The sequence below is a fragment of the Oncorhynchus kisutch genome, linkage group LG25, assembly GCF_002021735.2.
Source record: "Oncorhynchus kisutch isolate 150728-3 linkage group LG25, Okis_V2, whole genome shotgun sequence".
Lineage (NCBI taxonomy): Eukaryota > Metazoa > Chordata > Actinopteri > Salmoniformes > Salmonidae > Oncorhynchus > Oncorhynchus kisutch.
The window spans coordinates 33,517,904-33,545,612 of record NC_034198.2 but is presented as its reverse complement, the minus strand read 5'-3'; the positions used below and the strand labels follow the sequence as shown (position 1 = coordinate 33,545,612).

Below are 27,709 nucleotides of genomic sequence, written 5' to 3'. Positions count from 1 at the left end.
TGCACAACTGTTTCTGGGTGGTCATTACAAAAGGAGCAATTTGAGTTGATGTTTTCCTTAAACTTCTTCATATAGTGGTTGGCAGGATAATATTTATGAATAATTTTAAAGGAAATTTCCTTAATTTTGTTAACAAGTAGGTATGTTTGTGGCAACATCCAAACTTTTTTCCAACAGATATTATCAATAAATCCATTCCAATAAGGCATGACATAAGGTATAGATACAACATCCTGCTGAAACAAGGATCGTATCGCTCTGTTGTTGAATGGACCAAAAGAGAAACGAAGGAAAACTACAAACATGGCAACACTTTCACCAACCAATGACAGTTTACACGTCATCTACTTCCCAGCAAGCCTTGTCCTAAAAAATACACGCGCGGAAAGTCAAGATTTTGGAAAGGATTTGTCCAGCGCCCGACTGTAAGTAGCGAAAAATGTGTATATATAACGTAATTTTTTTAACCACACAGTTTAGTCAACAGATTACGCACTTTATACAATTAGTAGCAAAATGACAGTACCTACTGTTTGAAATTATCTTAATTCAGACGAAATGTTCTAGCTAGCTAAAGTTAGCACTCCTTACTCAATGGCAAGTAGTCATGGTCACAGTTTGCAGGGAAATTAAAGCGTTTACGATTTGCATTCACAAGTTAGCTACTTTGCTAGATGTCTTCGGACCCAATGTTTTGTGAATTTGCTTGTAGTAGTATACATACACTTTTGTAGTTCTAGTTAGCTACCTAGCTAAACTAGATGGTTACGAGTTTGCAAGTGGGTGTAGTTACCGTCCGGTAAACGGTACCGGAGCATCGGCTCTCGGACCAACAGGCCCCGAGACAGCCAGACTTAAATAGTCAGTTAAAGATGCGCTATGCAGAAATCTCTCCGCCATTTCCTGGTTGCTAGAATTCTAACGTTATTTGTTCGCCTATTTTTAGTTTGTGGCAAAACAAGCAACTGGTTATATAGTGTAGACAATGTGCCATCTAAACAGCTGTGCAATATATTTTACATAAAATATTGTTGGTTATTTTCAGCTGTCTTAAGTTGGTGTACAAAACCGAAAGTAAAAGGCGAAAAAAGAACTTAAGAAAGGTAAGCATATAAATAATGCACATAGAACAGATCTACTGCTTCTTAGACTTTTTAAATGAGAATGACAGATCTATACCACCTCGATGTGAATTTGGTCATGTCCCCCAAAAAGCTACACATTGCAGCTTATTAATGGTACCCAAACTATCTGCACATACACTACCACACAACCCCCACACATTCACTTACACTTCATATACACATGCAGACCGATACAACACCAACACATTCATGCACACACACACTTTTACGCATCATTTGCTGCTGGTGCTCTGTTCTTTATTTTACTCTTATTATTTTCAATCCTGCTGCCTAGTCACTTTACCCTGCCATCATGTAAATATCTACCTCTTACTTCTGCACTTTGATATGGTACTGGTGCTCCATTGTATTTTATTTTATTCCACTTGTGTTACTATTTTATTTTTAAACTTTGCATTATTGAGAAGGGCTCGTAAGCAAACATTTCACTGTAAATTCTACACCAGTTGTATTTGGCGCATGTGACAAATACAAATGGATTTGTAACTTTTTGTAACATGTCATCAAACATGCTTCCCCATTGCACTAGCACACTGCATGCACTTTCCTTCCTCAAATTGAGCTTGTTTACTTCTTTCTCCAATTTTGTAGGGAAATCCTTCAGTAAGAGACTCAAATGACCACAACCAGTACACCTAAATCTGCTTCTATTCTGAAAGGTAAATGTGTAAACTAACATCATGGTTTGGATAGCTTGCCTAACTAGCTACAGCTTTTTCTTGTATTTTCTCATTTGTCTTTGAATAAAGGATGGGGGGGTGGTGTTTGATCATTTCTCTAGATGTTGTTGCCTACGTTGACGTGTGGTCATCAAGTAAAACAGAGAATTACTCGAAACCGTTCATCCAGCAGCTGCAGGATATGGGAGGTGTGGTGAGTTACCCTTTTGTACATGGATAACTAACCCTTTCATAGATGCTAACTACAGTAGCGCCTATTAACTATAGTGTATTCTGGTTGGGGGAGTTCTGTTAAGATCCCAGACTCTTGCGGTACGTTTTTGGAAACACAAGGAACGTATCTTTCATATTGGCGAGGAGGAGGGGGGGGGGAAGGAAGGTTCAATTACATCTTATAGTGTTAGTGTTCCCACATGGCCATATATTTCCATGTTACAGCTCATGTTTAGACATAGGTGGCCAGCTGTGCTAATTAGCTATCTAGCATGCTCCTAACACCTGTATGTAAGCGTAACTAGAGAGGAAGTTTGTCAACTGGAGGGGAGACACAGCTTGTGGATCTGTGCCAAACTGCTACAGTAAGTGTATATTTTTTATATTTCTTATGAAAGATAAGGAGCATATGTTTAGGGGGGAAAAAACAGTTTGAAAGTGATTATTGATGTGTCTAAACGTTAAAACAGTGTTGGAATTGTAGTTCACATGGAGCCAACCGTGGGTGAATGTAACTACTGAAAACCCTATGTGCGGAGAAGGGTTTTCGAGAGCAATTGGCTAACTACACAGACGTTTGTTTTTAATGACATCCTGTGGGGTTCTTAAAACTACCATTATTAAAGGAAAAAATCCACTCAAATCCACTATCTTTTGGTATTATGCAAAACGCATCATACTGTGACAGCTTTTTATTTTATTTTTTAAGTTTTATATCTTGAAAATGTGACTGCTGACATGCAAACCATTTTGGGGACTGTATCAAAACACACCAACATTGTTTTTGAGTGGTATTTTCCTTTAAGCAGTTTGAAAGGTTATTACTATGTACACATTTCACATTGTGATATTTACCTGTGTCATTCCAGGTATCTAAAACCTTCAATAAACAAGTCACACATATAGTCTTTAAAAATGGCCATCAAGCAACCTGGAATAAAGCCAAGAAGACTGGTGTGAGACTTGTGTCTGTCCTCTGGGTGGCCAGGTAAGCCTCAAGCTTCATTTCCATTTTCATAATTTAGCAGACGCTCTTATTCAGAGCGACTTGCAGTAGTGAGTGCATACATTTATATACTGGTCCCCAGTGGGAATTGAACCCACTACCCTGGTGTTGCAAGTGCCATGCTTTACCAACTGAGCTACACAGGACTACCTTGTAAATGCTTTTTGGCCTTAAAGTGCAACATCATAGCAATGACAACGATGAGTCGTCAACATCTATTGGTCTGCGTCATGACAAGTCGGTAACCATTTTGTTGTTTTTGCAATTCTTTCATCAACCACAAGGTGTCACTGACTGACAAATAAAATAGCTGTGAGCTCTGTTATTTATAGTGAACAAAATATTAACATGACCATTTCAATGATTTTACTGAATTACAGTTCATATAATGAAATCAATCAACTAATTAGACCCTAATCTATGGATTTCACATGACTGTGCAGAGGCCCAACCTTGGCTGGGCCTGGGAGGGCAGGGGCCCACCCACTTGGTAGTCAGGCCCAGCCAATCAGTTTTTCCACACACGGGCTTTATTGATGACATAAATATTCATCAGCTGTCTGGGTGGTTGGTCTCAGATGTTCCCACAGGCACAAATTTGTGCATAACATTTTAGCTAAATAAGCTTTTTGTGCGTATGGAAAATTTCAGAGATATTTTAAGCTCATGAAACATGGGACCAACGCTTTACATGTTGTGTTTATATTTTAGTAATTTAGCACACACTCTTATCCAGAGCGACTTATATTAGCAAATCAAATTAGCTTTTTCACGTGCAGAATACAGCAGGTGTAGACCTTACCAGGAAATGCTTACTTACAAGCCCTTAAACAATGCACTTTTAAGATTTTTTTTTTAACCAGATATAAAGAGATTTAAAGTCACTCAATAAAATAACAATATTGAGGCTATATACAGGTGGTACCGAGTCAATGTGTGTGTACAGGTTAGTCGAGGTAATTTGTACATGTAGGTAGGGGTACAGTGACTACAGACAAATAACAGTGAAAACAAAAATGTGTGTTAACACTGTCATCTCAGATTTTCAAAATATGCTTTTCAATAATAGCAAAACAAGCATTTGTGTAAGATTATTGATAGCTAGCGTAGCATTTAGCATAGCATTCAGCATGCAAAGTTTTCACAAAAACAAGAAAAGCATTCAAATAAAATAATTTACCTTTGAAGAACTTCAGATGTTTTCAATGAGGAGACTCTCAGTTAGATAGCAAATGTTCAGTTTTTCCAAAAATATTATTTGTTTAGGACAAATCGCTCTGTTTTGTTCATCACGTTTAGCTACGAAAAAAACCTGTATCCAGGAGTGTAATTATCCCCGCAAGCTCATTAGCATAACACAATGTTAACTATTCATGAAAATCGCAAATGAAATGAAATAAATATGCTAGCTCTCAAGCTTAGCCTTTTGTTAAGTGCCAGTCAGCTCAGGGCCCAACGCTCTTAACCGTAGGCTACCTTCTGCCCCTGTTACCCTGTCACTCATATTGTTTGTTTTATTAATGCAGATGTAAAGATGATGGTGTACATGTCGATGAGGAGTTGTATCCGGCATTAAATGATGACGTCAATTCAGCACTCAAGAAAAAGGTGGTAGGCAAATTTAATTCTCAGTTAGGTTTAAGGATTCACAGTGCATAACTTCTCTTGGGTTTCACTATCAAGAAGACATTATATACCAGTGGGCAATAGTTAATCACTGTCATTAACTACTTAGCTTTCTGCAATTCATCCATTGCTGCATATTTACCTAATTTCTTTAAATTATTAGGCATTGGGGATTATTTTTATTGAAAGGGTCTATTGAAGTGTTCTTATCCAAATTAGTTATCTTTTGTTATTTTTATACAGCATCGTTGTATGCAGCCAAGAGACACCCCTGAGAGGACCCCTGAGAATGACAGGCGCATGAAGAAAAAACTGGACAAGATGATCCAAGACCTAGTACCAAAATCACCTTTTAGTAAGGAATCTCTCCTCATGTCATACATTATATTCAGAATATATTATTTATTTAATATAAATAAATATGCTTTTTTTGTGTGGTTGTGGTTTAATATGTAAATCTATTGCTGTGTAGTAGCAGATGTGTCCCCTTACATTATCGACGAAGAGAAAGGAATAGTTTACAGTCCTTCTATGAAACGGTGTGACTCCATGGCACAGAGGCTGAAGGAGATGAGAGAAGCTAGGGAAAATCTATCCCCCGCAGGTATGTTTTGTGACTGACCAATAATTTTATGTGTATAGTATGTGTAGCATCTGCAAAACATGGGCTGGGGTGTTAAACGATTGAGTTGAGAAATATTTGCTGACTCTAGTTAATGCTTTTTCTCAGCTTCACAGGTGGGACAATCTAGATTATCACCTGAGTTTAAGCCTTCTCTTGGGAATACACCATCCCACTCTTTGTTGAAAAACCTGGGTAAGTACATAAAATGCGTTGACTGTGTCAATTTTACCTGGCTAGAAGTTTATCAGTATATTTTCTTCTCATAATGGCATATCTTTCTCCTGCAGAAGAATTTGATCAGGATTTTAATGCATATTCTTGCTCAAATAAAACTGATGGAGAGGAGCAACATGAAGCCACCTGTGAACCACAGCACAAAGACTTTCAGAAACCTTGGACGTCAACGTGCAGTGATTTGCCCAGACAAAATGCATTGGTTCAAAGTCCTTTGCCCATTTCACCAGCTAAAGAGCGTAAACAAGACGCAAATCCTAAGAGGACATCAATTAAATGTAATGTCATCAAAAAGCACATCTCCTTAGAGAGTCCCTGTCTGGATGACTGCCCGGAGGGTAGCAAGAGTGTGCAATCAGTGTTTACGTTTAACAGTTTTGTATCCAGCAGAAGTAATATGGCAAAAGTCACACCACCTGTCAGGAAAAGCAGAACACCACAGTCCCTTCCGGATAGTAAGCCAACTACTAATCTGGAGATTTCTAGTCGCCGTTCTTCAAAATTTTTACCCGAAAAACCCAGTGTGCCTCATCGAATGTCCCTAAAGATTACCACACCGAAATCAAAAGTAAGCGAATGTAGAAAATCCTCGCTTTCTGCTTTAGAAAGATCTTGCACTGTCTCAAATGGCTTCCGTGCCTCCTCCTGTGCAGACGATGATGATGGGGTATTTGTGGACTTCTTCTCTCCAGCTAACAACCCTAGGAGACAACGAAGCTGCCTTTTACCCAGCTTTCCCTTAGAGTCCAAGGTTCAGATCCCCTTTGAACTGGAGCCTCAGCCTAGCCCTGGGAAGAGGAAGAGGGGCAAGAGTGAAACCACAGGGTCTGAGTCGGCCAGTGCCAAAAAGAGAACACATGGGGTGCCCAGTGTAAGAGAAACCAGCAGTGTAAACAGCATGTTGGATCAACATGCGCATCCACACCAGGATACAAAGGGATGTCCATCCTCCGAGGACAATGATACAAAACAAACTCTGACTAGAAGAAGTAGGCATAGCGCATTGCCATTTCTCTAGAGTGTCTGAAGACTTCACTGATGAACTGACTAGTGCCCCTGACCAGCAGAGCGCTTCAACAGATCCCACACACCTTTCAAAACCAAGTTTGGCAGCAGCAAACAAAGCACTAGATAAGCAAAAAAAGTTTGATTCTCTTAACTCGACACAAGGACAAACAAGTAAAAAGTAGCCGACATTTCAAAAGTATGTGAATTCTAAACCAAATATACTAAGTGTTGGGATGTTACCATGTCATCAATATAATCAATGCAATGGTATTCAAGACATTAGCATGTTTTACTAATCAATATACATGGAGAATGCAAAACAGTAAGAACACCTGCTCTTTGCATGACAGACTGACGAGGTGAAAGCTATGTCACCTGTTAAATCCACTTCAATCAGTTTAGATGAAGGGGAGGAGATTAGGCCGAAATCCTTTTTTCAAACAGACAATTGAGACATGGATTGTGTATGTGCCATTCAGCGGGTGAATTGGCAAGGCAAAATATTTAAGTGCCTTTGAACAGGGTATGATAGTAGGTGCCAGGCATACCGGTTTGTGCCAAAAACTGCAACACTGTTGGGTTTTATATCAATAATGGTCCACCACCCAAAGGACATACAGCCAACTTGACACAACTGTGGGAGGCATTGGAGTCAACATGGGCCAGCATCTCTGGACCGCTTTCGACACCTAGTTGAATCCATGCCCCAATGAATTGAGGCTGTTCTGAGGGCAAAAGGGGGGGGGGGGGGGGGGGGGGGGGGGGGGGCAACACAATATTAGGAAGGTATTCTCAATGTTTGCTATACTTAAATGTAACTGATCAACATCAAACACTTTTGCCTCTCAGGTAATAATAATAATAGTATGCTGTAGATTTGGCACAGTGGTTGAGTTTCATTATCCACATGAATGTTTGCAATCTTTTCTCTGCCAGTGTCCCAAATGTGATACCATTTTATTACAGCAGCAGAATGGCATTAATTAACCATATCATACTACCTTGATCAGTATTTCAGTGATGCAAAGGCTGAAAAACATTGTATGGCCCATGTAAGTTTATCATTTTGTGAATTGAAGTTTTAATATAGCCTATTGAGGATTCCCCTGAAATGATGGAAAAAAACAATATTAAATTAATGTGTTTAATACTCATGGGGTGATACATTTTCTAATAAACAAATGTTAACCTTTCTTTCTAGAAGAACCTTACAGACAATTTGTGTTCGCCTGATACCATCACACAAAAACAAGCGAATAAGCATTCAGCAGTTGTATGCAGAGGAACTGCCTATGCTGCAGCAGCTGGTGACACGGACACAATTTTTGACCATTTAAATTTAAGCAAACGGAAAAGACAAGTCAATGTGTTGGGCAAGAGCATGAACAAAAATACAAAGGTAACCAAATTGATCATCTAAGTTGCTTCTGTGGTGGTGTTGGCTGTAATTTTTTATAGCCCAGCATTGGCTTACCCAATAAATTACCTGAAGCTTCTATATCGTGTATGACTCTTTTTATTTTTTTATAGCCAATCATTTTAAACTGTCGTGGTTTTGATTTTCTTAGATATTTACTTAACCTGACAGTTTGTGACTTGAATACGACTTAGGCCCGACACCTAGAGTTGGTCTACTTGTTCTCTATGATCTCTTGGTAAAGCCAACCTGTGGAGGAACAGTGGCATATTGTTTGCCTTTTGTGTTCTATTCCTTTTGAACACAGCTGCTCAGAAACTGCAGTGGGTGAATGAGGAGTCATGATGGTCTTTGAAGCTGCTGCCACAGGGGCTCTCTGTGTGATACCTACATGTTGGTAGGATAACATCCTCTCCTGTGAAAATGTACCTGACACTCTTCTGTGTTCGCTCAACCTGAACAAAACTTCAGCGCTTAACACTGGAGAGATCTTGTTTGAATTCCCATGTGAACTGTATTGCCGAATACACTATTTTCATCATTACATGAGCTAGTTCATCTACATTTTAGTTTACATTTAATAGAGTGATTTGAATAGAATGTGTCATGTAACTTCCACCCCAAAATCTGATGGAGGAAATAAAAAATCTGGGTACGTATCAGGAGAACTAGCCCCTTTTTATTTACAACTGTGGAAGAGATTTCAACCTTCACGGAAGAGCCCGTGTAATAGGAGCGAGGGTTCTCCCCAATGAATGTAAGCTTGTACGAGGTGCACTTTGTGGAATGTTGTTTTTTAAATAAAAATATGTTTTTCCTTGATTGTTTTTTTTAATCATAGAAGGCCATTTTTTTGTGCTATGTTGCAGGAACTGGCAGTTACGGTTGTTTAAAAAATGCAAAAATCTCCAAAAGAGGGCCTTGTTCAAAAAACCTGGGAGCACTCATAAGATATTATGGAGTGAACTGTTTGGATTTGGCTTCGGTTTCAATCCCCTCCGCATCTTGACAAAGGTAGTCTTACCGTTCACCAAGAGTGGAATGAAGTCATGTACAAGTCATGACATACACCACTTATCCTCTTTGTTCTTCTGACACTATCGGCATTATCAAACTTAGATAATCTATGATTTTGTAGAGTAGTTTACTGAGGCAAAATATATGTTTAATGAAATGTTTTGATGAAGCATGACATCTGATGTGATTTTTGTACCCTTAGCAGTAAGGGGAGTTGTCCTGTATGTGTATCTGAGCATTTATTTGTATGACCCCCTAATGTAGAAGTTTTTATCTTGAGTACTTGGCTTTATAAGATGCCATTGTGCATGTGCTCTTAAAGAACTTCAGGAAACATGATGCCGTAACCACTTTATTCGCTTCATGCAGCCTAACTGTGTGATTGTTGATGTTTTCTATGCATGGCTGTTGCACATGTTCAATCGGCAATCAGATCTTTGTACCCTTGTGTGCTTTTCAGTTAAAATTGGCCATTCCAGCCCCCCTGACCCCAGATAGATTAGAACGAGGGCCAATGGAAGTTGACTGTATGGATAGAGCCTGAGTCATTTCGGTTTTCATAGACCAGCCATCAACGGGACCTCGTCATACCCAAAATAATTTCCTTCATTTGTGAGAGGCGCATTGAAATGGAGCCTGGTGCAACAGTTCACACCAACTCTTTGTCTTAGGTTTATTTAGTGCAGACTCTTTGTTCAACGCCTGCCCTCTTGCACTGCTGCCAGAACATTGCATAAGTGAAGCCAAAAATCCCCTTTGAGGAACCTCCAAAAAACGTAGTTGTTGAAATTCCTCGTTTGTTTCTTGGCAAAGGAGTGAAAAATGAATAATAGCTCTTTAGGCTTTTTACCCTCTAACAGAATATCCTCCTAGCTGGCTTGTTTGATGTCAGAAAAACATTCCCAGATCAGTGTCAGCAATGGGCAGCCAGTCTCTTGCATTGCTACTGAAAACATTGTTGCCTCCCTGATGAACACCTTTCTTTGGTAATATCAACAGCAGCATTTATTTCCATCCCATATAATCAGCTTCCATCATAGTGATGATGGTTGATGTCCATCTTAAAGTTCAGTGAGGAACTTATTTCAGCACTGCGCTAAGGACAATCCTTTGCGATGAAGGATGACCAAACCATGCCATGCTTTACTAAAGAAAGCTGAAACCTTTTTTTAAAACCTTTTTTTTATCAATGAATCCTTTCATGTCCATTTGTAGAGGGGTTTTGGGGGTGTTTTCTTTTGATTAGTACAGATTTAAAAGGGTTCTGTTGTCACGGAGGATCTAGGTGTTGTAAAACCTTAAAATGAAAAACAAGAACATGTCTAAAGCATGGTTGGACAGGGTGAATTGTTTAATTATTGTCGATTGCTAACGCACTTTGTCACAACAGCCCTCAGATGAAATGTCAAGCAATCCTCAGCTCAGTCGATATACTAGGCTACCTTCTCAACAAAAGGCCTGGACTTTTCTCAACCCTTGCTGTATGCTGACTGTTTCCAACCCCGGCATTACTAATACGCAACGAGCAACCTTTTTATCACACCTGGGCCACATTTATGTCACGGACGCCCTGTAATGCATGTAAAGCAGTCATGTATGGGGCCGTGTACTGGTGGGCTTTTTTGGATGCCCTCTGCTCAGGACGCTTTCACCCCAGACTTCCGGCTGGGGGACTGGAGAGCGGTTCCTGACGGGAAAGAGCCTGTTCGCCCTGTCACTAACTGTCGCTCAGGTGTTCAGTGCTGATTGCCCGTGAGGGGGCGGTGGTACTACTGTGTCTGTATATGAGATGGATGGTCCAGAATAATAATACCGGCGGTGCGCTCCAACCTGTTTTTCACTGTTTCATGGCCTTGTGTGAAGAGGAAATCAACACCCCATCAAATTCTGCAGATATCTGGCATGTGGTGTTCACTGTTTACCTATCCAGAGCTGTACCACTGTGTTGCCGCTCAATATCAAAAGGAAAGCAATATGCAAACTATTGAAACTGAGACTTTATGGCTGCTATTACCCCTTAGTCATTATTTAGGTGTGTACTTTGTATTGAACTCACTGTGTGCGAATGTACTCTAAAGTGCATATAATTTGTTAATAATTTTTCGATCCAGACTCTGTAAGGACATTAGTTATGACAAGCATGCCCACAGAGTAAGTAGATCCAAAACATATTTGTTACAGCAACATTTAGGATCTTAGACCGATTAACATTTGATTATGTCTTGTTGAACTTCTTGGCGATACTTTGCCTTCTCAACCTACTAACCTCGATATTTGAGGCTCCTCAGAAAGCAGCACATATTGACCCTGGTGGTCCAAACTCTGGGTGTGTTCCCAGTGGTGGACCAGGTGTGTGAGAACACAACCCACGTGGTGTCGGTGGGCCACTGGCGGACCCTCAACATTCTCCTGGGCATCGCCTGTGACTGCTGGTAATATTCCCCTAAACAGGTTTTGTGGTGTTTGGAACAAAGACAATTCCAGAAGAACCATGTGAACTTTCAGATCAGTTTCCAGCAGCACCTGTAAGTAACTGAAGATTCTACTAATATTGTATACTGTTCTTATTCAAACAGCCCTTGGGGTCATATTGGTTAAGTCTATGCTTTTATAATGAAATGGCCTGGTCAGTTTATTATCATATGCAACTGTCTCTAAGAGCTGGAATTCCAAACAGTAGGAAGTAGGACACCTACTTTTATTGCCATTAATGAATTTTCAAAGTGTTTTTTCACTCCAGCATCCTGTGTCAGATGTGGATGTTGCTTCTTCCTGTCCTCCTCCATTCATTAATCTTTGGCATGCATCTGTGAAGGGGAAGGGGTGTTTTGCTATAGAATACTGTCTCATCACATTCCCTTTTGAAATCGCACACAGTTCTGTTGTGGTGGCCAAAACAATCTCCACACTCCCTGAAGGCTCTTGATGAGCCAGGTCATTTGATTTGAATGGGGCCATTCAGCATTTTTACCTGACACACGCTCAATCTGTGCTGATTTCTGTCTTGTGCAGTAGTGGGTAGTGCTGAGGTAAATAGCTTCCTGCAAAAGCCTGACGTTGTCCAAGAATCTAACTGAATTGAAAGTTGAAGGCATTTTTTAAACATCATAGGCATGACACATCAGACATTAAAACACATTTTTTATGTTTTGTGTTAAAGCAGAATGAAGACATAAGAACTGTAGCTTGAATTTAAGAATTTAATTTGAATGATGTTCTGAAGTCTATTTCTTTGCCTTTCTGACAACCATTATCCATAGTCCACATCATTGCTTCACATCAGATTGCGCGACAGCCGTCGGTTGAGGGACGAGCGTCACGTAGGAGTGACAGAATCTGACGACATTGTACTCCACACAGAAAAAAATCCTAAATACACTAATCCTAATCATAACGCCAGTCGCTTAAAATAATTAAGTGAAAAAGTTTTGATCCCAAATGTTCACAGAAGCATGGGTAAAATGTATTATATAAATTATTATAGCCATAAATCACATTTCTGCAGTACAACAATTAAAAATAGATTGATAAATATAAGCAGATATGCTCCACTTTCTCTGGATACCTTGTACAGATTAGAATCACGACAGAGTACGTAGCCTAAGTCAGGCAAAGGATGTGGACGTTTAATTTCTCAGTCAATTGTGTAATCATGGAAAAAGTTGAACACACTTAGATTCACACAAGTGCATAATTAGGTTAATTGACATTGATTACATGTTTTGAGTAACATCCCGATCAAAGTTATCAAATCTGATTTTAATACATTTTGTGAACCTTCTATACATTTTAAATTAAATCATGTAAGTATGTACAAGCTCTAAGAAAGAAAACCAGTAGATTCATTACTGATGACCGTAGCGCGTTATGTTCATATTTGATCGTGTATTTGTACCCTAGTTTTCTTTGCTTTTAGTATTAGGCCTATTTTTTAAATTTTAATATAAAATAAAATGTAACCATTTTCAAATTCATTGTATCAAATGTAATGGGGTGAAATATCGTTATTACAGAATGTACTTGGTCAACCTTGCATTGTGTCACACACTAACATTTCCCCTGGTATTGCTTGTTATAGAAAACAATACTGTTATCTCTACCACAGTTCCAGTTAGCTATAAATACCTATTTCATCCTTTGACTGCCTTGTCCCGGTTGGTTATGCAGTCCAAAGCCCATATGTTTCTAAAAATACACAGTTCATAGACTTCTGCTCGTTTTCACCTGTCAATTTTGTACAAAACAGTAAACTCTTTGCTGACATGTTGGAGCGAGTTAATTTGTTCCCTTCCTTGTGGAATGCTTGGAAGTGGTGAGGTTGCTGTTATGGAGCAGTTCAGTCTGTCTTGTCTGTAGTTTCCCAGAGTGACTATGCTCTCCTTTCTATGTCCGTCTGTGAGAGGCATGTCTCTGGGACAGCCTCAGAAGTCTACTGGTCTGATCATCATTGTGGTAGACTTCAGTGAGTAGCCTGAGCCCTTCCAGTAGTACCATTTGATTCCATTGAATCGATTAGAGTTCTGGCCGTGCTGGAAAAATATTCCGTTCAAGTTAGAGGGGCCGCAGGCGTCAAACCACCAGCCTTGAAAAGCAGAAAACAAGAGATTGTCAGTCTGAGGTTTTTCATGATGTGCATGGTCTATAAGACAATGAGCCCAATGAGGAGTTGTGCTTCTCCTTCTAACACTGACGTTTTGTATTATCACATTACGATTAACTCCCACAGTTTTGTACCCTCAGTTTCATTGAGTTCCAAGGGGAAAGTCTGGATTGTTATATCACATGGACTGCAAGTTGTGCAGCTCATTCCCCCTGTGTCTGTCATCTTAGTCCTATTTTTGTTCATATGCAGCTGGTTATCCCCAACAATTCCCTGAGGTATAGGGATTCCTCTATGCGAGACCTCGGGAGGGGAAATCATTTGGAGAGCAGCTTACATGTAGAGTAGGCAGACCCCGATACACGGAACAATTCCAAGTCTAGTGCCCAAAGCAGTCTACAAATCAGAGGCATGGAGGAGGACCTCTATTCTGAGCTCAGAGAGAGGGGGAGGGGGAAATCCGTAGTTCCCAGACTATTAATGTCAGCTGTTGCAGGGGCTGAATTCCCAACTGAGTTAATCACTGATCAGCTCATATCTAATTTTGCTTGAGAGCCTTGACCCCACGACAGAAAGAAAAGGCAAGACGTCTTTTAACTTTTTTCTGGGGGTAGTGCCAAACGCTTCTTGGGGGGGGGGGTAGTAATGTGAAAATGGAGGAAATAATTGATCTTAATGAAGGCCGGTGGAAAAGTCAAGGAGATTGGCATATTAACCTATTCCTTACCTCCTGTTGTCAGTTGTGAGCATTTGCAAACACATCTGTCATTGTCGGCATCTTTTGTGCTGAAATCACTTCCTGGTTGACCAAGGCTACTAATTTTGCCTGCTGTTCCACTGTAGCCTTTAAGGTGTATCCTGTGTAAAGAAAACAGAGGAATACAATGTGAGGAGGAAGTACATGATTGCCATTTGTCGGAAGACCCAAGTTTAGTCCGCCAAGGATTCCTTACTCTGCTAGCACTAACTTACAAGATGCTGTGTTTGAATATCCCTTGGTTTTCCGTGACTACTTCTGAACCTTTCTTGTGCTCCATGACAAGCTATCGGCACCCAAACTCAATTATGGACCACGAAACCAGTGCCACTGCATTTTTTCATTGGTCCCCTCTAATGAGGGACTGATTTAGTGTGCAATGAACTATCAGGTAGAACAGAACCAGCAGGCTCTGTACCTTGTAGGGTAAGAGTTGAGTAACCCTACTATAGGCTATGTCTACACACTAGTCATTTGCAAGTTAAGTGAAGCATGACAGCTGCAGTAGGGTTTGCTGACAGAAGGGCCCTGTTATGGTTTGGTTGTTCATTACATTTGACATTTTAGTCATTTAGCAGATGCTCTTTTCCAGGGTGACTTACAGGAGCAATTGGGGTTAAGTGCCTTGCTCAAGGGCACATCGACAGATTTTACACCTAGTTGGCTCTGGGATTTGAACCGGCGATATTTCGGTTCCTGGTTCAATGCTCTAACCGCCAGGCCTACCTTCCGCCCATTCATTCTGTCGAAAATATCAATGCTGTTGAGGTATTGATAACCTCTGTTGTTTTGTGGCCTTTGAATTTCAGTATAAAGAAGTTATGTGGAATCATTTATATTTCTGGTTCTAGAATAGTCAAGGGTCATACTTTGAGACTTAAGGAATTAATAGGAGTGTGCTTGAGTAGAGGTATAATGCTCAAACAGAGATGAAGTATCAGTTCTCTCCTTAAAATCAGCTTATGTTCAGCAAAGAATACGGCAGGTACTGGTGATGTCTAGGGGTGCAGATCGAATGTTTAGGAGACCGAAGCATTATAGTCTTCTGTTTCACAGATCCTGACCATTTTCCAGATGACAAAATATTTATTTTGGACTGGTGACAAGTGTTTGATCCTCCCACCGCCCACCCAACATATTTATATTTTCAGGCAAGGTAAATATTTTGTTTGTCATTTGTTGATTTTAAAGAACATTTTGTATGCACCATTTTGTTAGAGCTTACTTTAACATTACTACATCAAAACATCTTGAGTAACAGACTAAATCTGTCTCTGTCATACAGCTATGATAATGTGTTTCAGTCCGCATCGCAAAGTACTAAAAGCGATCACCTATATTTAAAGGTCCTCCACACACAGACTCCCCCAACATAGTTTCCGTCACATAAGTAGCCTAGCATTGGAACACCACACCTGGGAAATCTAGGCATACCTGTAGTTTTCTGCTTCACTGCCGAGAGAGAACTGGTCATATAGTGAGAATCCTGAGTTATCCTCCCAATCCATCATCTGTATTCTCAAGACGTATGGGTGCTGATTGGTCAGTATCGAAACAAATTCATTTCCCAACCAGTATTCACCTGAAGGCTTTCCAAAGCCCTTTGAAGGAATATAAAAACATAATTATTCAACTTTTAATATGATCATAATGTTTGTTCTTTTTGTTGCCACTGGCCAGCGTTATCTAAGCTTTGTGCTGTGGGACTGGGATCATTTCCTCTAGCGCTCACCATTTTGTACTCTTTCCACGTACGGTGAAAGTCAACATGACCATCAAATCGTTTTTGTAGTACTGTCCATCCACCCCCCTCCATCTCCATGTCACAGTAAGCCTTCAAACAAAACAACAATTTTCTCCAGGTATCAATGATATTAAGTTCAGATGTTTCAGTACAGTGAGGGAGTTTAGACTGCAGCAACAAACTTCACAATAAAAACAGTTCCATATCAGTAGTTTAAAAGCAATGGTAGTTTTGTGAGCACAAGCGATGTGTAATTACCAGATTGTAACTCACCAATGAAAAGTATCTAAGGTATCTCAAGTTGGCATGCACAAAACAAACCAAAGGCCGAGAACATTTTAACTGACTCTGAATTAAAGGAAAGCTGTGCCGTCATTGGCTACATTTGATTCCCGACGGATTGTTATACACATTTGCAAGACAATTGGCTGTGGTGGTGTTCTTGCCTAAATGTACAGTTGAGGTCGAAAGTTTACATACACTTAGGTTGGGGTCATTAACTCGTTTTTCAACCACTCCACCAATTTCTTGTTAGCAAACTATAGTGTTGGCAAGTCGGTTTAAGACATCTACTTTGTGCATGACACAAGTAATTTTTCCAACAATTGTTTACAGACAGATTATTTCACTATCACAATTCCAGTGGGTCAGAAGTTTACATACACAAAGTTGACTGTGCCTTTTTAAACAGCTTGGAAAATTCCAGAAAATGATGTCATGACTTTAGAAGCTTCTGATAAGCTAATTGACATAATTTGAGTCAATTGGAGGGGTACCTGTGGATGTATATCAAGGCCTACCTTCAAACTCGGTGCCTCCTTGCTTGACATCATGGGAAAATCAAAAGAAATCAACCAAGACCTCAGAAAATAAATTGTAGACCTCCACAAGTCTGGTTCATCCTTGGGAGCAATTTCCAAACGCCTGAAGGTACCACATTCATCTGTACAAACAATAGTACACAAGTATAAACACCATGGGACCACGCAGCCGTCATACCGCTCAGGAAGGAGACATGTTCTGTCTCCTAGAGATTAATTTACTTTGGTGCGAAAAGTCCAAATCAATCCCAGAACAACAGCAAAGGACCTTGTGAAGATGCTGGAGGAAACCGGTACAAAAGTATCTATAAAAGTAAAACGAGTCCTATATCGACATAAACTGAAAGGTCGCTCAGCAAGGAGGAAGCCACTGCTCCAAAACCGCCATAAACAGGCCAGACTACAGTTTGCAACTGCACATGGTGACAAAGATTGTACTTTTTGGAGAAATGTCCTCTGGTCTGATGCAACAAAAATAGAACTGTTTGGCCATAATGACCATTGCTCTGTTTGGAGGAAAAAGAGTGAGGCCTGCAAGCCGAAGAACGGCATCCCAACCGTGAAGCACGGGGGAGGCAGCATCATGTTGTGGGGGTGCTTTGCTGCAGGAGGGATTGGTGCACTTCACAAAATAGTTGGCATCATGAGGCTGGGAATATTGTGTATATATTCAATGCAACATCTCAAGACATCAGTCAGGAAGTTAAAGCTTGGTTGCAAATGGGTCTTCCAAATGGACAATGACCCCAAGCATACTTCCAAAGTTGTGGCAAAATGGCTTAAGGACAACAAAGTCAAGGTATTGGAGTTGCCATCACAAAGCCCTGACCTCAATCCTATAGAAAAGTTGTGGGCAGAACTGAAAAAGTGTGTGCGAGCAAGGAGGCCTACAAACCTGACACAGTTACATCAACTCTGTCAGGAGGAATGGGCCAGAATTCACCCAACTTTTTGTGGGAAGCTTGTGGAAGGCTATCTGAAACATTTGACCCAAGTTAAACAATTTAAAGGCAATGCTACCAAATACTAATTGAGTGTATGTAAACTTCTAACCCACTGGGAATGGGATGAAAGAAATTAAAGCTGAAATGAATAATTATCTCTACTATTATTCTGACATTTCACATTCTTAAAATAAAGTGGTGATCCTAACTGACATAAAACAGGGAATTTTTACTAGGATTAAATGTCAGGAATTGTGAAAATGAGTTTAAATGTATTTGGCTAAGGTGTATGTAAACTTCTGACCTCAACTGTAATTGTACATTTATTCTGAATGTAGGCAGTTTATAAATTGCATAGGACAAATGGATATTAACATAAGAGTTTAATTGTACCTTAATCTCCTGTGTAGTGTTGGGAAGGGCCAGTGAGTAGACTCCACTGTCTGTGTTCCCCGACTTGTAGAGTGCAGCACAGTCTGGGTATGTGGTCGGTGTATCCTGCATCATGGTAGGCTTGTTAACTGCAGAAAGTGGAGAGCACATCAAATTTATACTGCATCAAGTTTACTTTTCCATAAATATATATAGACCCCCCCTGAGTCTGTCACCCTCCTCCACCTGCGGGGACGGAGATGGTGTAGATTAGGTTGTTGACGGTCTCCAGTAGCTCCTGTTGCTGCCGCTGCAGGGCAGAGCTGTTGGTGGTGGCCCGGAGAAGCTGTTTCTCCAGCTCCTCGATGACGGCAGTCTGTCTCAGTACAAGTGTAGAGAGCTGCTCCTTCTTCTCCTTCAGCTGCTCCAGCTCCACCTGCATCTGCACCTCCATCTCCCCCACCCTCTTCTCCAGGTAGCTGGGGAGGAGGAAGGGCAGGGTACACGCTCAGCAACTTGCAACAGAGCTGGCAGGGCATTACTGGTCTTATAGCACTACTTAGTATGTTGGTGTTGTCCCATCAATTATTACTGTTGTGGACTGTTGTACAATACATATGGCAAATCAACTTCCCTTCTTTCCAATCCAAGCAACTAGCTATCTAATCAAGAAGTTTGTTTTACAAAACTGTATTTCACACAGAATATAGGAAACATTAGTAAATATTTAGTCTATCTGGTGTTTGTAGCCTTTTTAGTTAAAGCATGATTTAGAGATTGGGCACCTGCATGACTGTGCAGTTTACTACAAACAACAAAACATCCTTACCTGTTTTTGTCATTCAGCTTGCTTATTTCATTTATTTGGAAAATGAGCTGTTTTTCCAACTTATTCGTTGACAGAAAGTTCTCAAGAAGCTGACGTTCGAGCCGAGTTGTATTATTTATTACCTAAAGATGAGAGACAATTACTTCCCACAGAAAATGTTAGATGAGATTACGCTATTAATTGCTGCAAGCCCTTTACAGATTAAATTAAGTAAACATCTTGTTGTCATTATGTCAGATATTTGGCAAGAATCAAATTAAGAACATAGGATCTTGAGGGATTTGCTTTTGTTTTCCCGCAAGTAATTTTAGTTTTGTATTTTCAGAATCTGCCCTTAAAGGGGCAATCAGCAGTTGCTAACTTGCCATGAAAAAGTAGTTGCCCCCTTTCTGATTTTCTCTATTTTTGACAAATATTTCTGACACTGAATGTTATCAGATCTTCAACCTTGACCTAATATTATATAAAATAAACCTGAGTGAACAAATTACAATGTTGATACTTATTTAATTAACAAAGTTATGCCACACCCAATGTCCCTGTGTGAAAAAGTAATAGTCCCCTTACACTCAATGACTGGTTGTGCCACCTTTAGCTGCAATGACTGGTTGTGCCACCTTTAGCTGCAATGACTGAAACCAAATGCTTCTTGCAGTCTTTCCCATCCCTGTGGATACATTTTGGCCCACTCTTCCATCCAGAACTGCTGTAACTTGGCAACATTAGTGGGGTTTTGAGCATGAACTGCTAGTTTCAGGTCCTGCCACAACCTCTCGATCGAGTGGTGTAATAGTTTGGGGATTCTTTGCTGCCTCAGGACCTGGATGACTTGCCTTCCTTGAAGGAACCATGAATTCTCCTCTGTATCAAAGAGTTCTAAAGGAGAATGTCAGGCCATACATCCATGAGCTGAAGCTGGAGCACAGCTGGGTCATGGAGCAAGACAAGGATCCAAAATACACAAGTCAGTCTGCATCAGAATGGATGAAAAGCAACAAAAGTTCTGGAATGGCCTAGTCAAAGACGAGACCTAAACCCAATTTGAGATGTTGTGGCAGGATCTGAAACAAGCATGTCATACTCGAAAGTATCTGTTATTTGATCACATCTAATATTAGGTTTTGGTTGAAGATCTGATAGCATTCAGTGTCAGTTATGTGCAAAATAGAGAATGAGAAAAGGGGCAAATACTTTTCACAGTATATACATTTTTGGACTTATACATTAATGAAATGTACCCATTGATTCTTGAAGAACAGAACTTATAAATTCCTCATCAGTGCCCAAAATATAAGCTTGTTTTACTACAATGGTGTAAACAAAGTCAATGTAAACAAACACTATATTCAAAAACCCTCGATATAACACATTTTGATATCATGGATAGTCTATCCTTGCATTAATAGCTCCATCTATGAATTTGAGTGGTTCCAATTCTCCACCCCCATCCCTTAGCTTTTTACCGAAACAATGGTGAGGACTCGTTATTGTTTCAACTACTGATTACTTTAAAGTGGCAATCTCTCAATTGGGGATGTGGTATGACTAAATGAAACATTGGTCTTTTCCTGGCTAGAAAAATATCTCAAATGAGTCATATGTAATGGATTCTGATATCTCCCTGTATTCTCTAGAGTAGTCTGTTTCATAAACAGCTCCATAGTTCACTGCAATTATTTTGGAACAGCTACAGTTGAAAATAAATTGTGCACACCCTGCCATGAGTTTAGTTTTTATCCACACTTACAGTAGACTGAACATTTACAATACAGCACCCTCAAGACATTTGTATTTTGTAAATGTAGCCCTTTACTTGATAAAACTCAATTTGTAACAGTCCTATCTCAGTTAATGTGCAAACACTTTGTGGTTCGCTTCACGTTCTTAGAGCACAATTAGCATGGGTGTAGATGGTTGTGGAAATCTGTTTCGTAACAGGAAAAAACTGAACAATCGAATTCCAATAAAGGACAAATATATTGGAAAGGGGGCAGTGGGTGTAGAGGCTACTGTGAAAGAGCGGCTCTATCATGTAATGAATTTCATCATGTAATGAATTTCTTTAGACGTTTTGAAATCCTAGGTCCAGAAAACCCCTTCTGATTTTCCAGTTTGAGGGACTGAACTCAGCAAAAAGCTGGGCCAATTTGTTGTTTACATGAATGTTGGGTATGTGTCTGTCTACCATTGGAGCTGGTGTTGGAGACTTTGAACACACGGATGTCTGATTGTGACAAATTGATAGACCCTTTCTTGTGGGAATACAATGACGTTAGTAACAGGAAATGCTGTGTAGTTCGTTCACAAAAGGTCAATGGCCTTCTAAAGCAAATCAGAATCCTGGCCCTGTTGGACAGCATTCAATTAAAAAATATATGTATATATTGGCAATTTGATTACTTTTGTCATTAATTGCAGTGTTTCCCCCAGGATTTTTTTTCAGCGGTGGTGGCAAAGTTAGCATAGGGGGGGCTAACGGCGGTGTCTCTGACCAAACATTTGGTCAGCTAAAGGTGGCACAACCAGTTATTGAGTGTAAGGGGGCATTCACACGGGGGCATTTGGGCGGCAGGTAGCCTAGTGGTTAGAGCGTTGGACTAGTAACCAAAAGGTTGTAAGATAGAATCCCCGAGCTGACAAGGTAAAAAATCTGTCGTTCTGCCCCTGAACAAGGCAGTTAACCCACTGTTCCTAGGACGCCATTGAAAATAAGAATTTGTTCTTAACTGACTTGCCAAGTAAAATCAAATAAAAATTGGGTGTGACACATTTTTTTTTTAATGAAATAAATTAGATAAGTATGCAATTGTTATATTATTTGTTAATTCAGGATTCAGTTATCTAATATTAGGTTTTGTTTGAAGATCTGATAACATTCAGTATAAAAAATATGCGAAAGTAGAGAATTAGAAAGGTGGCAAATACATTTCACAGCCCTGTATACAGTATGTGTATATATATCACACACACAAAACCAATATTGTTAAGTTAAAGGTCCTCACCTGCGCCTCTACGTTGGTCAGTTTCCGTGTTTGCTCAGTGGTCTGACTCAGCAAGTTAGCCCCAATCTCTATCATGGCTGCTGTGTGGTTGTGGACAGCATTCTGCTGGATCTGGGCCATCTCCTGCTTCATGCTTTCCTGGATATAGTTATCCAGCTGCAGTAAGGATCAATAAGAGTTGACGAAGGCAGGTTAGTGAGATGGTTTAAGTGATATATCAGTATTATTGGTTCACTGTGATGGTGTCAAATGAATTGGGTATGATACTGTGGTTTACCATATGGATGTCACAATTAATGTGTAGCCTATTTCTCTTTTAGAATGACTCCTTTTAAGCAGTACAGCCTTGTCATAGAGTTCATGGCTTTTCCCCTTGTCTGACTGAGAGGTAGATGTAGACAATTATCCAGTGACAGGCCAGGCATTTTGACCAATGTTTAGATTTACATTATATTGAAGCCTTAAATTGCTGCAGGAAGTTCACTTGCTTCTGCTGGGGTCAAAAATGGAAGACTGAGAATATTTTCCCAGCATCCCTTCTGGTTCATATTAATGCCATCACTTGAACTATACTAGAGATTAATATCTAACTGAATCTACACATTTTTTATATGGTTGTTTTTGGTTACATCAAATTGTATCACAATCAATCAGGACTGCACTGTAATTCCCTGTCAATATGCTATATTCAACCGCTAAGGTTCTTTTTGTAAAATTGTACTTCTGAATGAGCCTTTTCATGAATTAGGTTCAGTCATCGTGGCGACAACTAATACATTGTAAAATGTCTACTAGTGGAAAAGTTCTAAATAAGCTGTCTTCTCTAGTGTCTATCCCACATGGTATCATTGTCTTCAGAGAAAAGAAAAGCTTTAGATAGGCGTTATGTCCCCTATTCAGTATCCACCTGTCAGATTTAGAACAAACCCAATCATAAGCTCTTTTCTACATCAAGTTCCTGAGTGGCAATTAGGCCTGAAAGTCTTGTAAACAGGATGGAAATGATGAGTGATGAGTTGCATCCTCTACGACACAGCGTCTTCCACTGCAAGATGATATCATGGCACTTGTAGACCTAGTGTTTCTGGTCTTTGTTTGCGTAAACAATTAGGTTGTATACCCATCTGCCAAGAAGCTAAACTATTGTGACTAAGTTTAAACTGGGAAGCATATTTAGCCTTTCCCCATGTTAATGAATGACAGTGCAGCAGTCAGTGCTAATTTTTGAATTGGTCTTCCTTTCTCCACTTCCATATTGGCTGTGTTCTTGGACACAGACACTTGGAGGCTGGAAGAGTGTGCCATCGGAACAGCAAGCGGGAAGTTCCCAATGACAGCAATCTAATCAGCTGTTTGTGTTGTTCCTCCCCGCTAACATGAAAAGCGTGACCGCAAACTGACACACATCTTTTATGGCCATCCGCTGGACTCCCTATTTTTTCCCCCAGAGTGGGACAGTGCAATAATTTGAGGTATTACCTCTGCTCTCACAATAAATGTTCATTTCATCAGTTGATGTACAGTGATTTCCTTTGTCCTTGACTCAGGGTCTTACATGGTGCAGTACAGAGGAAGAGCCTTTCCTCTGTTATTACAGATCATGCCAATATTCCCACAAGCTGTAGTGTGTGAAATTGACGTGTCAGGAAAAATTACATTTAATTTGATTAGTAATGTATTTGGGAAATAGATACTTACATTTTGCATAAGGCTTTGTTCTTATGTGTTAGTATTAGTAATTCTGTTCAAATGACCCTATTACATAGTCTACTTTTTCCTTTAAAATAGCTCTAGAATTCTGGACGCATTGAGCCGAACTCACTTTTACCAGGTGTCTCTTAACCTTTGCAGATCTCCCATAGATTAGTTCCGCTCACTTGTTTGTTTTACATCCAATGTGTTGCATTTCAGTTAAAGACTGGACTTCCTTTCCATGACAGACATTAATGACAATGTTCTTAATCCTTTCCATCCAGAGTAGTCACTTTAGGCCAAATCCTAACCTTGAACACACATAACTCTGACTATTGTGTAGCATAAATCATGCATGTCAATTGGATTTGAGATTTTAGCAGAGTTACACGCATGTTTGCGCATAACAAATCTGTCCTTCGAGGATAGAATTCTGTGAGGCACTGAACGCTTAATGAATTGAATGACGGATTATCACGGAGTCTAAAGACTACAGATTCACTATTTTAATGGCTTCATTTCGAGGCTTTTAAACTCTAGTGGAGTGAGAGCTGACTTTTCAGATCAATCACTGTCCTTAATGTATTTTTAAGCTATGTTGAGTGCCGTATTCAAAACATCATCCTTTAAAGACTACATTTTTCTAATTGAGGTGTTCTTAAGCAGTGGCTCTGATGTAACAGCAATGACAAAAGGTCTGGGGACCCTAACGCTTCGCAGCAGCTGACCTAGCTGGCGGAGTGATTCAGGTCAGGCTCTGTTTCCTTGGAGAGGTGTGAGCTGTGTGATAAGACTTTGAAGTTGTGCTTGTCTTGTCAGAGCTCTATAGACCTCATCATTAATCAAACTCTATAGAGAAGAAAGAATGGAGGCAGCCCAAGCAGAGGCACTCTGTTTCTTTCACAAGTGATGGCTCAGCAGTGCTGAAAGGGATGCGCACACCCTTCATCTGGGCACCTGTGTCGAGGCTTTGTCACTTCTCGGGCCCTTCTCACCCACTCACAGAGCCACCACAGCCCTGCTTCTGTTCTGGGACGCTTCTTTGTTTTATGGCCTTTCAGGATACTTTCTTCCTACTTCGGCTCACATTCGCTTTCTTACTGCTCAAGACTGAATCCATGTCAAGATGCCCCCTTCGAATAGTAGGACAATGTCACAATTCACTTGCCTACATCCTTACAAGGTCAAGTTCAGTCCTCTCAATCAGAATCTGAGAATTCTTTGAATCTGAATGGAAGTCTTTCAAAGCCATCTTGGCAGTAAGGGAAGTGACTGGAGTATAACGCGCCTGCACATCACTGAAAAGTTGGTGTGTACACTAGGGCTGTGAAGATACTTTTGGGGGCCGAAATGATTTGTTCCTTTTAAAAACCTGCTGTATGTAAAATATTGTGTGCTATAGCTTGGAATATAAATGTGACTCTGGATGACAACATGATGTTTGTTTCCAACATTAGGGCTGTTTTCCTAAAGAAGTCAAATCCACTTTGTGTTTAGTTTCCTGCCACGATACTAACGAGAATCATGATACTGATATAGTCCTGGTCCTAGTGTATACTCTTGTATTCTCTCACGGGGGGAAATAAAACCGTCCTATAGAAAGCAACTTGTAAAACGGTGCTCTCCAACCTTGTTCCTGGAGCGCAACTGTCCTGTAGGTTTTCGCCCCAACCCTAATCTAGGGCACCGGATTCTATTAATTAGCTGGTTGATAAGCTGAATTGGGTTAGTTGCAACTAGGGTTGAATTGAAAACCTATACAGGGGTAGCTCTCCAGGAACCGGTTTGGAGAGCCCTGTTGTAAGCCCTATTGAGCGGAGTGGGAAACCAGAACCTGTAGCTGGCCTATATGAATATTTCCCTGAGTTGAAATGAGTCCATGATACTACATAACATCACCTCTGCACAGTAAGATACATAATGAGGTCAATGCCGAAGGCTGCTAAAGCTTACTGTCTCTTAACTTTATCATCTTACATTTACGTAACATAATTAGGGCTGTGACGATCAAGGAATTTTGGATGATTGTAATTGGCCAGCCAAATGACCGCAGTCTCCCTAATAGCCATTTGAATAGCAATATTTTTTACATTTCTATGCATTTGCTGCCGTAGAAATAGACTGAATATAACGGGTGTCACTTTTCAAGTCAACGATGGCATAATGGGTGGACTGGCGGCCATTGCGAGTGTACCCATAGGCGCAAACAGGAAGTAAAATGATATGCTGTGATTTGTTGATTCAACTCGATATCATAACAAATACATTCCATTGCATGACCCACATCCATTAACAGAATTTGAATGACCGTTTCATGTTAAGGGTACAGCTGAAATGGACTCAACCGCAGGAATGCTCAGCGGTCCCGTCTTCAATCAGCTGATTTAAAAATGTTATGGTTATGATGGTTATTTTCATGACTCTTCATCCATGACCGTCAGTTATACGGTAATAGTGCCAGCCCTAAACATAGTGGCAGAGCAGCAGAACCATTCATTTACTGCTTAATCACTGAACGGCTCATAGCACCCAACGGGGTATCCGGAACCAAGTCCCTTATGTTTTAAATATGGGCACTCATCCAAAGAGTGCAAATAACATATATTTTTGTGGAACCATTTGAAACATAAATGAATTGGAGAGATGAAACAGATCATAAGATATAGAGGGACAGAATTTTAAAAAACGTATAATATCATGCGAATGGGTGTGAGACCGTATTGAACACACACACCTGCACTACCAGTAGAGAAGCTGTGTGACGTCAAGCAGAACACTGTACCTTGAGGAGCCACTGCGTGTTGTTCTCCATGATGTTCTCCAGCTGCTCCAGCCTCTGGGCAGACTCGTCATACTCTGCCGGATCGTCCTTCTGGACCAGGTTGGTGTAGGTGCTGCTAGGGGTCCTGCAGTTGTCCTGCTCAGGCAGCAGAAAGGTGTAACTGCACGGGCCATTCTGGATCTGGTATTGTCTCTTAACAGCTGTCGTGTCTGTAGTTTTCCTGTAGCCGGCCCCCAGGGCCAAGCAGCCACTCAAGACCAGTAAGCCAACATAAAACATTTTAAGAATTAAAACAAAAATGTGTATTGTTATCCAAAATTCTCCTTTTGGGTCACTCACTGCCTTTCAATGGATTTGTTTTTAGAAGGGAAATATTGATGTAATTCTTTCCTCTGGAATATCCAAATGTACACAGTCCTCTTTCAATTCTTCAGGTTCTTTTATAGGCAGGAGGAGGGGATACGGTCAGCGGGTATACCGGGTAGATGGTGTCATTCCTGCAGGTTCCCAGTCCTAGACTGCACGCTTCCCCTTTTTCATTAAGCCCCCAGCCTCTTGGTTTCAGCTGCAGTTGGCCCTCTGATTAGCTAGATATGGGAGTGAAAGCAAGGCCCCTCCCACTACATCCCTGTGGCCAGTCACTGTGAAGAGCCGCTGGGCTGGAAGCAGCAATGTGGAGACTCGTTCTTACACACACACACAGGAGCAGATGCACTAATTAAACACTTCCCGCCGTATCCTCTTGTTTGCATGAGATCAAGAGCTTTATGAACAGGTCAGGGAGACAGATGGGCAGATAGTATAAAGTAATTACCATATTTACGTGTTCTCACAAGCCGATGGCCGATCATCTATTCTGGATGCAGCTGCCTTCTTCCAGCAAAGTCTGCAATTGCAATATCCATCCCTACCCACTGTAAATATGTTTTCCCCTGTTGACGACAAAAGCACAAAGCATTTGTCTAAGTATGAGAATGTTGCGGGAAAGAGAGACTATTTCTCTGTCGTCACTCATCCCATTCCGATCTCTTTGCTCCGTCTTAAGAAACATTAGCTCTTATTTCCTGTCATTCTCCAACTCTGGGCTGTATCAGGGTCTTGGTTACATATGAAGGGGTGAGATCCAGTATGTTTACAGAGGGAGAAGAGTATCTGGCTGAAGTTCTGGGGACATTAATAAAGCTCATCCGTCCAC

The 27,709-nt window shown here is 40.5% G+C and overlaps 1 protein-coding gene and 1 pseudogene across 1 annotated transcript; one reads left to right on the top strand and one right to left on the bottom strand.

The window, feature by feature from the left end:
• The first annotated feature begins 325 nt into the window (after nucleotides 1-325).
• LOC109870208 (microcephalin-like) overlaps nucleotides 326-27,709 on the top strand; it is a 33,623-nt pseudogene continuing 6,239 nt past the window's right edge.
• On the bottom strand, nucleotides 12,158-27,431 carry LOC109870345 (angiopoietin-2-like). The gene is made up of 9 exons (XM_020460824.2): nucleotides 26,515-27,431; nucleotides 22,041-22,196; nucleotides 19,039-19,160; nucleotides 18,456-18,688; nucleotides 18,231-18,358; nucleotides 16,061-16,162; nucleotides 15,763-15,929; nucleotides 14,299-14,429; nucleotides 12,158-13,553 (listed from the first exon to the last, which is right to left on the bottom strand). Exons 1-9 carry the CDS (start codon nucleotides 26,791-26,793, stop codon nucleotides 13,393-13,395), a joined length of 1,479 nt encoding a protein of 492 aa, XP_020316413.1. The 5' UTR covers nucleotides 26,794-27,431; the 3' UTR covers nucleotides 12,158-13,392.